The 12,558-nt window shown below is 42.7% G+C and overlaps 1 protein-coding gene across 1 annotated transcript; it reads right to left on the bottom strand.

Annotated features, from left to right (window-relative positions):
* Nucleotides 1-547: 547 nt before the first annotated feature.
* TDRD6 (tudor domain containing 6) lies at nucleotides 548-12,236 on the bottom strand. The gene is made up of 5 exons (XM_026093855.2): nucleotides 5,502-12,236; nucleotides 4,946-5,064; nucleotides 3,832-3,921; nucleotides 3,051-3,108; nucleotides 548-1,170 (listed from the first exon to the last, which is right to left on the bottom strand). Exons 1-5 carry the CDS (start codon nucleotides 12,184-12,186, stop codon nucleotides 1,109-1,111), a joined length of 7,014 nt encoding a protein of 2,337 aa, XP_025949640.2. The 5' UTR covers nucleotides 12,187-12,236; the 3' UTR covers nucleotides 548-1,108.
* Between the last annotated feature and the right edge of the window lie 322 nt (nucleotides 12,237-12,558).

Raw genomic sequence — 12,558 nt, 5'->3', positions numbered from 1 at the left:
CCACTTTGTCTTGTCTCTCTTCTAAAAGAACCAAAATTTGTAAGTGTTTCTTATGGAATAAGCAGTAGCAGTTCAGATCTGTGATACTGAGGAAGACTACCATGTCAGAGACCTGGAATTCTTGAGTCTGTAGCTCTCCAAGAGAGAAGAACCTATAGTAGGTAGTATCATGGAACAGGACTATCCTAGCAGTAAAAACCCCTTTTCCACATGTGAGGAGAACAAAAGGTATGAAAAGCTGCAGCTGTTTAAGAAGAGGTCCCTACCACACTGTATGCATGAAGCAGCAGAACTGGTGCCTCACATTTACAGGAAAGGTTTTAGCACAATTAAGGACTCAAAAACCACAAGTGTGTGGTGTTTCAAAGGAGTCAGCACAGCTGACATTGCTCTAGAGGACTGCTTAGGGTTAAAACAGAACTGGTAACTGCAAGATATGCATAGCTACAGCTAACAGCAGTACAGCTGAAGACATTTGTATGCACACAGCATGTGGATATATGCATACAGAAAGGGAAAGAGTCATTAATAAAAAATGGACAGCATACCCCAGCACAAGCTTTATTCCAGCTTCTTCCATTGCTTAATGAGAGCACCAAATTTAAGACTTCAAACCAAAGTAAATTCTTTCCCAAAGAGACAAACAAAAAAATATCCTCAGCTTCTCTCCAAGAAAAAAAAAGAACCACACTATTTTAACAACACAACTTTTCAGAAAGTGAACATCAGTAAGCTGTAGTGTGCAACACAGTAGTCTATACAGTAGCTCACAAGAAACCTTTGTTCAAGGAAAGCCCACTAACAGCTCAATACAAGTTAGTGCACACAAACATTCAATAAGAAATGCCAGTCAAAGGCTGCACATTCTTATTTAAGTAGAGGACAGCTTTGTTAAGATGCCAAGCTGACAACAAAATGGTCTACCAACAAGCACTATTCTTTAACAGAGAAGTATGGTAGTGACAGGCATTTGTTCAATTATGTAAAAGAAACATTCAGAATGTTATTTGCTTATATTCTTGTTCTTTTAAAAATACATTTTCATAGGAATGTTTGTGTACATGGGTACTTGTTCAGCACAGTCGTAGACATGTAATGTCACTCAGTTTCAAGAATGCTGGAGGACAGAAGGATCTTCAGGTAAATCTGAACTGCAGCCAGTTTGCTTTTCTAGAAAGAATAAAAAGATTACACCCATCAAGGCATTTCTAGAAGCATATACAAATCCATTAATATCTAAAAATAGCTCTACATAGCTCTATAAAACTTCAGGCTTACCTACATCCTGCACCATACTAAAGACTGTATTCCTGAAAAGTTATTGTATAATGACAAGCAATTGCAAGACAGTTTGAATAATCAAACTGACCAAGCAGATTAAGTGAGCACTGTTCCCAGATACTAGTTTTGAGTTAAGCCATTCCATCCCTCAGCAGGATTAATATGAGCCACCGCAGGAGTTCCCCCCCCCCGCCCCACACACACCCCACATTCTGTGGACTGAATATATTCTGTTTAAACTGTCTTTACAGCCAGTGGCCCAGGTGTTCAGCAAAATTCAGTTCTGTACAACATGGGTGTGTGACTTCAGCTCAGGTTTACTCAGCAAGTTTTTCTTAGAGGGTGCATAAGGTAAAAAAACATGCTGCGTATGTAAAGACAGAGGTTGAATTTAGACAGCAACAGTTAGCAAGTCAAGAGGAAAAAAATACTGAAGTGGTATAAAAACCACAAAATATGTATTTGAAGACAGAAACAGCAAGATCAAGAACCACCCTGCATTAAGCAGAAACAAAGGCACACACTTCCCCACCTGACTGGTACAACTGTCTGGCCAGCAGACTCTCAGCAGTTTTTACATCAGAGTAGTGATTGTATTAACATTTAGCCAGGACTAAAATGCTAGTAGGCTACCTACTATGTTTATTAACCAATATACAACTTACAAGTACACAGCAAACATGTATTTTTTCTTACAGAGTTTGTGTGCAATGAAAGACATTCCCTCAAAAGTGACCCAGTACAGGGGGGATTTACAGGATCTCCATTTTGACGTTTTAATCAAGTTCTGTGATCTACTTACCCTGTCAAGCAAGAAATAGTTATCAGTTGCAGCCTTATGTTATCCATAAACTAGACAGCTTTTAGCACAGCTGTATGTAAACAGTTAACAATTCAGTCACTGAAAACACAATGCTAGTATTATATAAAGTTAAGTCACGTCTTCTTCAGGCAAACACTGGTCAAATACTGGAAGCAGTTGCCCAGAGAGGTGGTGGAGTGTCCAGCCTTGAAGATATTTAAGACCTGACTGGACATGGCTCTGAGCAACCTGGTCTAGCTGACCCTGCTTGGGGTAGCAGGTTGGACTGTATGACCTCCAGAGGTCCCTTCCAGCCTCAACTACTTTATGGTTCTACACATTATATGACTAGTGCATAAGCAAAAAAAGCCTCTGCTGGACTTCGCTGGTACACAGAATAGATAGTCAGTTTCTTCAGTAACACTTCAAAGTTTCAAGTAGTATTAAAGATTTACGCACATTATTCACAAATTATCTTTGTGACAATTAAGATGGTGGTGTTTCAGTTTTAGAGTCAGGGATCATAATCCCCTAAGGGATTTGGGCATTCAAGTCCAAAACTGCAATCATTAACATTTCTGTCCAGCAGTCATCTTGCTTTAAAAGCAAGTGTGCGTGTGCACGTGCATTATGGTGGTTGCCCATGCCCTATCAGAATCTATACTCTGAGCATACCTCTCCAGCTTGACCACAGGGCTCAATGCACTAGGTTGAATAAACACATGCTAAACTGATTTCTACTCAAGACACAGTAGCAGTTTTCATTGCCTATAATCACTGTTATGCTGTGACAGTATATGAACTAAAGTCACTAAAAAAAAATTAAAGACACAGTATTAGATTAAAAAATTCACAATCAAAAAAGGCATTTCAAATGAATTTTCTAAAGTAAAATATTTACTAAAAAGTTAAAATGTACCCCAAGACTGAGTACACAAGCTTTTTGTTAGATTTAAGGCAGCCTTACCTTGAAGTACTGACTCCTCTAGTAAGGACTCCAAGTTATCTGTTGCATGGGTAACTGCCTAAAGAAGGGGGATTCTGTTAGGAAGTGCAGGCACAATTGCCAAAATAGTTTTCTGTTGATGCACTTCTCTAAATACTAGACTAACTTGTTATATCAGCACTGCTGGACTCTTACTCAGCACTGTTTCCCTGCTATAACTCACTACAGATGCCTTTTCCCTTTTTTGCTTCTAGGCAAAAGTAATAGAATGAATTTCCAGTTCATTATGTATCATCTTCAGTAACATGGCTGATCAACTGAGTTTTAGACTCTAGACATGAATTCTTCACTGGTTTGTGCTTCATGAATGACGCTGTTCAAAACCTCATTATCACTTCTATTACTAAGTAATTCGGAAATATTTTTCAAAACGGACCAGTTACATATTCTGCTAGCATGATTTGTGAGAATTCATGCATCTCAGCATTATTCTAAAATTCTTGATTAAAATTAGTCTTCCAGTAACATTTCTTCATTCAAGCACTGTTCATTAAACTGTCCCTAGACTGAATTCACTGTCCTTAGTCCAAATGGCTGACGGTTTTATTGGCTTATATAAATCTTTTAGATTAGGCAACCCCAACATTAGGCAACGTGACCTCTTAAAGAGAAATACTTTACCTTTCTATTCTCATGGCAACACATTAATCACAGCTAAACTCAGGGAGCCTTTTTAGAAAGTCTCTGCTTTTTTCCCTTCCCACTTCCTTCCCCCTAGTTCTCAGCTACTACACCACCATACCTCAGACGATCGGCAAGCCCAATCAGGAATACAATTCCACACGTTCTCAGGATCCACAATCTCCTCACTGCCACTGGAAAGATTCAAAACCTGTACAAACAGAGCCAACTCATATCTAGCACAACTGCGGATCCTGAAAACACACTCAGTAAATGTATACCCTACAAGGCACAGTAATGGCAAAATACTATTGAAGATTCACTAAGTTAGAGAAAGCTTTGAACTCAGATATTCCAAGGAAGAACAGATGTTTAAGAACTAACTGTTAGCAAAGCTGAATATCACTACTGAACCTGATCTGCAGAATCTAATTTAATTATTTCGCATGCAGTTCCTGAAGACTGAAAGGATCCTAACCCAAGCACCTGAGGAGATAAAGGCTGGAAGACACAAGATCTGAGCCAGCTGGAAACTTGTTTGCAGGTTCATTTGATGCCTGTTTTTTAACCTTAAATTATGACTGAAGTGATAAATATAAAAATAAGAATTAGTAGGTACTTGAAGAGAGTTTTCTCTCTCATTTACCCTTTTATTCCACAACTTAGGGAAGAGAAGTAGGAAAAGGCTGCCTGTAATATTACAATTAGTATTAAAGTTAACTCCCTCCAGTCATCTGGACAAAGTCGCTCATTCAATAAGGATATATTTTTCAGTGAAATTGTGTGTTATTTTTAAGTCATAGTGTAAGTTTCTTCCTAAATTTCTATTGCTCTAAGACTAATTTTTCAATGTGTCAATAAAATGATGCCAGATGTCATGGGCATTTAACAGTAATAAAGCTGCATAGCAGAACATTGACTTGTAATGCAGAGATAACAGAACTACATGGTGGGAGTGGGGGGAAGCATGCAGCTTAAAACTGAGAGATCTGTCTCTGGTTTTTTCTCCACTCAGCTTAAGGAATAAGATCTAAATGGAGTATGAACTGTTGACATATAGAAATAGTTGCCTCATATTGAGTGGATACTATGTAGTCTAGAAGTCCAGAATCAGCATTTTCAATACTAAATATTAATTTCTGTAACAAACTTCTGCAAAATAATTCAAGTTTGGAGGAAGACAGAAAAAGGACCAGTTCTTATGAATGCAGAAAGAGCATTCAAATCCCACTTACCCTGGTACCTTTTTCAGATACCTCCAAAATGCGAGCCTCGCACCACTTCAGAGACGTCCACACCATGCATTTGGAACCGACAGCAAAGCCCTTTAGATTATAAGTGTACTCACTGTGTTCTACAAAAATGATGAAATATCAGTGAAAGAGGGGGGTGAGGGGGAGAAAGAAAAAAAATCTTAACTGCCTTACAACACCCTGTTTCCAGTCCCCCTCCCTACCCCTTCCAAACTACTTAGCATTTGATAGTTAAAAAACTATCATCCTCAACAGTCCTGAAAAGACATTGCTTGTTTAGAAATAGTTTTGCATTTATAAAACTGTTAACTTCTCAAAGTAAAATTATCTCCCATTAGACTGTCACACTACCCATAAGACACTACACACGTTCTGGTGTCCACAACCCTTCAATGAAGGCTGAAGTCAAGACTAAACCAAAACCCTAATAGAGTATTAGAGAATAAAAATCCGGTTTTCCCACCAAAACAAAGTTATTTTCATGTTTGAATATATACTACATTTTGGTTAGTTAGCTCCTTAAAATCAGATATTTCACCTGCACAGCAGTCAGCCAAGTTTTCATTTTGCTTTTTTCCTATTTCTTCACCCACAGGCTTACAGTCTAAAGACTGCTCATTTAGAAGTTTACTTCTACATTCTTTAAATGAGTCAGCCGAGTCTTGTTTCATCCATTCTTCCGCAGAACTGCCATCTTGCTTTTTTTGCCATTCCTTACATTTCTCAATTTTGCAGTCACATGATTTTACAGTGCAAACAGGCCTCTCATTTGTCAAGTCTGTTGTAAGGAATGAAAACTGACTTTTGCTATTTGCAGAAGCTTGCAACACTGTGTGTTCCAGCCCTAACAAGTCCTCATCTTCATCCTGCTGAGAAGGCTGCACATCAGGCAGCACCAACTCAAGAAGGTGTTTAATTTCAGCATCTAGCATTGACTGTATGTCAAGGGTCTCTAGTTCCAGTTGTTTCTCAGCTCCACCACCAAACGAAGACAACATCAGGGTAGGATCTACTTCCATCCAATCATTTTGCATAGCTTCTGCTTCATGAACCCCAGGCAAATCCAGTTCCAGTGCTGGTGTTTTATCTCCCACAGGAAGTTGTACATCAGATGGAAATAATTCTAAGGTCTTCTCCCCTTCGCTAACTGAAGGTGCCAACTTCTCTCTCTCATGAGGTGGTGGTGATATTTCAAAAGATTTCAGAGCTGCCAGTTCCCCTGTCTCATCATTCAAGTGTGGCACTTCAAGTGGTTCCAGTTCCAAAATTCTCTCTTCTGCTTCACTGCCTGGAGTTGTCTGCATTTCAAGTGACTCTAATTCCAAAGCCTCCTTTGTTTTTTCACCAAGCGAGGACTGCACTGAAAGCGATTCTAGCTCCAATATGAACTCTTTCAGATCATCATATGAAGAGTGCATTTGTAGTTGTTCCAGTTCCAGTAATGACCCCATTTCATCCCCCAAAGAAGGCTGTACCTGGAGCAACGGCCATCCTAACAGCTCTTCTTGTTTACTTTCCAGGAGAAGACTTACTGCTGAAGCAGTGCCAGTCAGTTCTGCTTTCAGCTCAGCATCCTCTACAAATGGTACTTCAGATAGCTCTTGTTCTGCAGCTTTCATGTCACTCCCCGAAACACAAAATGAACAGCATTGTGTTGGTTCTAGTGACATGTCATTATCACTCTCTTTTTCAAATAGAGGGGTCTCTTTATCAAAGCTGTTTTGATGCTCAGCTGTTTTACATTCGTCATCAGCTTTCACAGACATCTGTTCCACAGCTTCCACTGTTATGTTTGGTTCTACATTATTTGAAGACACAGAAGTTACATCCAAGAGACATCCAGAACATAGTAAATCACTCTGCACAGCACTTTTATCTTCTTCCTGAAGTACTCTACAAGTAGCAATAGTTTCTTTTTCAAGACAAAGATCCGTATTATTACTTGACCCTGTGTTCTCCTTTAAAGGGTTCTCAAGATTTACAAAAGCCGTGTCACCAGTTCCTGTATTGGCCTTCCAAAAACATTTCATCTCTTCATTAATACTCTTCCCACAAGCTTCCAGCTTGACAACAGACAGAGGAACTTCAGAAGCTTTATATTCCCGAGTTTCTATCACTTTAGCTTCTAGTAAGAGTTCTACAGTCATATCATAGAACTTATCTTCTGCTTCACTAAGCCATGAGCCCTCCGAGGAATTAAATCCTGACAGACAGCAAGGAAATGCTTGATTAGGTATTGTGAGCAATTCGTTTGGAATTTGTCTGACCATCTCCACACCAACCATTTCCTCAGTTCCATAATCCACATATCTAACAACTAAGTTGTCACCTTTTATGTTGCCGACTTTCGCTCTGTAGAACTTCCCATCTTCACTGTATTTTGCTATACAAATATCACCAGTTTTAATACAAGATCTGCAATCATTCATAGAGTTTAGTCCAAGATTTTCAGCTTCCTTTATTTTTTCCTCTATGTATTTTATGTTTTCTGTATCAGCACCCTGACTCCAAAAATACTCTGGACCCTTTACTACTGTGACATAAATTTTTACAGTTTGACCTGCCTCTGGTATCTTCCAGATAAATGATTTAGAGCCACTTACATCGGAAGTTTCACTTTGCTCATTAGGAGGCAAAGGCTCACACACATTTACCACTTCAGCACCATTTTCTCTTTTGTCAAGTGCTTCTGTTGAATGAGATCTTTCCCTACTTGAAAGATTTCCATTAACTAAATCCACTGTTATTATACCTTGATGGTCACTGAGAATAATTTCCCATTTATCCTCAACTTTCTCTACAAATTCACATGTTACCTGAACTTCACTTGTTCTCTGGGAGAAGTAAAGCATTGCTTTCTCTGCCCAATTTGTAGGTTTTTTACATTTAAGTCCACCTAGTAAGCAGTGAATACTTATTGCTGGAATAGATGACAAGTCTTCAGGGAGTCTACACACTTGACCAACATTAATTACTGAAGTATTACCATAATCAATATATTGCACACTAATCAAATCCTCAGAAGTCTTATCTTTTACTACAGCTCTGTACCATAAGCTGTCTTCTGAATAAACAGCACTGATCAAGTCTCCTGCTTGCAAGAGTTGTCCACAAGGGTTCTGCACTCTTGTCTCACTGTTTAAGCTTTCTGAAATACTGTTAAGTTCAGACTCATCACTTACCAGTTGAACATAAAAATCTGAAGGATCATTTACATGAGAAACATACACTAGCACTTTAAGAGCTGGCACTATGTTCTTCTGAGGTAGATCGGATATGTTTTTAAGTGGTATACACTGGCTTTTAGTATCAGATTTAACACGTGATGGTTCATCTTTCTTGGTAAGGGAAAAGCAGTTTCTATTCTCCACTTTATTTAGTAACAAAGCATCTTTATTATTGCCATACTTTTCAGACTCCAGTAATTCAGCTTCCAGTTCTCTCTTTGTAACAGTCTGGAAGAGGTTTATATCTTTTTGTTTTAAGTGCATTTTGCTACTCCCTTCTCCTCCTTGGGCTTCAGGGCTCCACTTTTTTCTTTCAAGAATCCTTCCTGAACACGCAGGTGACAACTCTGCAGTCTCATTCCTCTCTTTCACGTCTGTATTTCTATGGCTTGAAGTTTCGTTTTCTACATGCCTACACAGCTCTACATTGTTTGTTAATCTTAACCCCTCCTTCAATTTTGCATTAATTTGAGTATTACCATCAAACAACTCAATCAACAGTTTTCCATCAGATTCCTTTGCAACCACTATTGCCTTTAATCGCCTCTCTAGGACAGCTTGTTTAAACCACACTGTAGCTTCTTTTGGAACAGTAGATATATCAGATAAAGAACACTTTATGGCCTGCATTGGCAAAAGCAAGACATCATAAGCACCACTGGGTACAGGAAGCAGATCTTCTTTCTTTACCAGCTCTGTGTTCCCAAAATCCACAAAGAAGACTTCCTTATTAGGTTTTGTTTTTGTAACTACTCCCCTGTACCAGTGATTGTCAGTATACCTCGCAAGACACAACTTCCCAGATTTTTGCAAGGTTTTTAAACTAGTCACTGTTTTACTTAGATGACCAATGTTTTCTGTAAGCTGTGCCAAGATATCCGTACATCTTGCAAGCTGGCAGTAAAATTTCCATGGATCATCAACATGCGTAATATAAATGTCTTCTTCACTCCCAATTTTGATATCATGCATAGAATAATAGTAAGAATGAAGCTGAACAGAGGATGCCAGAGGTTTTTGAGGTGGCAAAGGTCTAGCCAAACCTCTTTCTATCAGAAACTGGCAAGCACTCTGAAAAGGTGTCATTAAGTCCACAATATTAAACAGTTCTTTATTGTTTATTGAAGCCAAGGCAAATATTGTACACTTCAGCTCCAACTGACACGATGAGGCATCAATAAACTCTTGAAATGCCAGAACTGCTTTTTCATCCCAAAAAAAAGGATCCTGACCATTTGGTTGGATTAAGTTGTAAAGGCTGCACCTGAAAGCCTGAGCCTTTAGGTTAAGAAAGTTTTCATTAGTTGAACGGAGATGTGTTCTAGAGACCAACTCTCTGTTGCCATAGTCAACATATATTACTTCTACTTGCTCTGTAGAAGTAACTTCACTAACAATTAGAGCCCTGTACCATTTTTCATCCTCCGAGTACTGGGCTAAACATACAGGATTTGGCCAGATGTGTGGTTGAGATGAATTCTTACAATACTCCTGAATTTCAGCCATTAATATCTTAAGGTCATGACAATTCCTACTTAATTGACACCAAAAACAACCAGGACTCTCAACATATGATACAACTACATTAACTGTACTTCCAACTTCTAACTGACCACCATAAGAACCTGGCCTCATTTCCAGGTAATTCTGTGCAAGAGAAGAGGGCAGGTTTTGTGTGCCCTCACACTTTTTCTCAGCAGGAACAGATTCACTAGTTTTTGAACTGTGAATGGCAAAAGGACCATCTTTGACCAGAGTCATATAAGGACTTAATGCTCTACCATTTCTCTTTGGATCAGATTCTCCAAGTCTTTCCACCATATTTATTTGTTTTTCCTCCCTAGCACATCCTGCAGATGAATCTTGCCTTGCAGCCTGACCAGACGATTTTTGTACTGTCTCAGGTATTTCAGACCTCCGGTATTTAGCGTATCCTCCCTTGGTCATGATTTTACTTACACTTTTCTCTCCTAATTGGGATTGGTCAAGAATTTCAACCACATATTTATCACCCTGTGTGCCTAAAACACGAATCCTTAGACTCTTGTTCAGCACAATCTTTCTGAAGGCAGACACAGATTCTTCACTCCAACTCCCCCTCAGAGGAGAGGTACCTGCCAAACAACACTTCAGAGCTAATGCAGGTAGTTCCTTGAACTGAGGGAAGAGCTCCTTTATCTCACCACAGTCTACAGTTTCCACATTGCCTCTGTCCACCAGATGTATTTCTATAGCACTGTCCAGTACTCTGGTGATTGCGGCTCGATGAAAGGCACCATCTTTCCTGCTGGCACAAAGGTATCCAGGCTGCAGGTCCCCTGTAACACCATCCAGGTTCGTGGCTTGGGAGTAAAAATTCCACATACTCTGCATAAGCTGGCTGAAGAGCTGGTGATGCTCCTGGAGCTGCAGCCAGAACTCGGACGGATCTCGGAGATGGGAGATCTGCGCATCATAGAACGCGCCTAACTTCAGACGCACGCCAACTATAGGAACAGACACCAAATGTCTTTGCACTAAAGCAACAGGAGGTGCTCCTGGTGGTGACCCCAGATCTTCAGCTGTGGATTCTTCTACTTCAAGCTGCTCCCGAGTCTCAGTTTGCCTGACCTGCATAAGGCTGCTAGCCAGGCAGCGAGCCTGCACCCCAAAGAAACAGTTCAAGTTCATGCCATCTTCACCATACAGGCTCACATAATAGAGATGTTCAAAGGAATTAAAAGTTTCAATGCGAGCATTCACTCCCTTGCCTAACAACAAGGCTTTCATCTTGCTGATCTGGGATGGGGACCAGCCATGACCCCCATGCGAGATACCCTGAAGGGCACATGGGTAAGTCACCACTGGCATGTGAAAACACTCAAGAGGCAAATGGCGCAGGTTAGAGGCCGTCACAAACTCTTTCTTGCCATAGTCCACAAAGATCACCTGGGCCACTTGTTGGTCCCGCTCCCCAGCAACAACCTCCAGCAGGAGCGCTCGGTACCAGTGGCCACCAATGCCACGGGCAGCACAGGGTGAGCCCAGTTTGAGTAGTAAAACCTGCTCCCAAGTGGCTCCATCAAAAAGCTGGTGCATGGTATCAGAAAGGCGATGGATCTCCTGGGACAGGCTCCGCAACTGGCAATATATGTGGTGGGGGTCAGAGATCTCGGTCACTAGCACAGGCTCTGTCACTCCCAGCTGAAGTTGCGGGTAGAAGTAATCCAAGGCAGGTGACACAGGTTGATACAGAGGGAAAACATGGAGGAGCAGTGGCACTGCAGAAGCTGCAGGCAGATGAGCTGGAGGCTGCAGCTTGAGCTGGTTCTGCAAGTGGGCATGAGCCAGGCAGCGCTTGAGCATCAGGCAGAACCAACTGGGGGTGACCTGCCTGGCCAGGCCCAGGTGGTGCATCTGGGCCACAAGCTGCGGCAGCTCAAGCACTACGAGGAGCTGCGGCATCATCACTTCCCGCACCAGGCCGGACACCTCCTTGCCGTGCAGGTAACCGAGAAACTCCACAGCCTTCGCTGTGCAGGTGGAGAGTGGCGGCTCCCCACAGGCCACTACCCTGCCACCTCTGAAGAGTACCAGGTCAGCCACAACGCAGCCCAGCACTTCAGGCGGCAGGTGGAAAAGCTCCTCACGACCCCGTGCCAGGTAATAGGCAGCTGCAGGCACTGTGCAGCCCTCATCAAGCAGGAAGACGCGGTAGTCCCGATCACGGCGACTCACCACACGGCAGCGGTGCCAGAAGCCCCTCAGCTCCACCAGGCACAGCTCCCCGGCACGCAGCTCGGCTCCACTGTCCGCCACCCCGGCGGGGCCCGGAGAGGCCGCCAGGCGCGGGCCCGGCGCAGCCTGGACATCACGGTGAAGGCGGGCGTAGTCCTCGCGGCGCTCGCCCAGCAGCCCCCAGAGCCGCACGACGGGCGCCTCCGAGTGCACGTCCGCTGCGCGGACCCGCAGGGAGACGGTTGTGCCGGGGCTGGGCACCCCCGGCGCGGAGCACATCCCGCCGCCGCCGCACCGCTCCCGCACGCGGTAGCAGCGTGGCCACCACCTCCCTCATAGAGCGCCCCGCCCACCCACGTGACCGCCGGCGCCACGCCTCACGGCCCACGAGGAACCGTTAAACGGCTAGAGCGAGGGTGGGGCGCGGGCAGCGAGCCGGGCCGGCCGAGTCCATTTTGATCACCGCGGGGGGGGGGGGGAGGAGAGAGGACGGAAAGGGAAAAGGACGCTTCGGGCCGCTTTTGTTGGAGCGGGAATTCTCGGAGGCGCCGTAAGGGCGAGGCTAGGGTATGCTGGACCTGCAGGGCTCAACCCAGAACTACCTTTCACCTCCCCTGCTTAGGGTGGAGCGCTCCACGCTGGCTGTATGGG

This window comes from Dromaius novaehollandiae, chromosome 3 (assembly GCF_036370855.1).
Source record: "Dromaius novaehollandiae isolate bDroNov1 chromosome 3, bDroNov1.hap1, whole genome shotgun sequence".
NCBI lineage: Eukaryota > Metazoa > Chordata > Aves > Casuariiformes > Dromaiidae > Dromaius > Dromaius novaehollandiae.
Note: the sequence above shows the minus strand (reverse complement) of the source record. Positions and strands in the feature narration are given on the sequence as shown.

Excerpts from the sequence above, each read along its gene's own strand:
- TDRD6 (XM_026093855.2), bottom strand. The coding sequence starts at position 12,186 with ATGTGCTCCGCGCCGGGGGTGCCCAGCCCCGGCACAACCGTCTCCCTG. Across the intron at positions 5,065-5,501 it reads CTTGGCTGACTGCTGTGCAG|AACACAGTGAGTACACTTAT; the intron begins GTGAAATATCTG and ends TCATTTTTGTAG. Across the intron at positions 3,922-4,945 it reads TATCTGAAAAAGGTACCAGG|GTTTTGAATCTTTCCAGTGG; the intron begins GTAAGTGGGATT and ends CTGTTTGTACAG.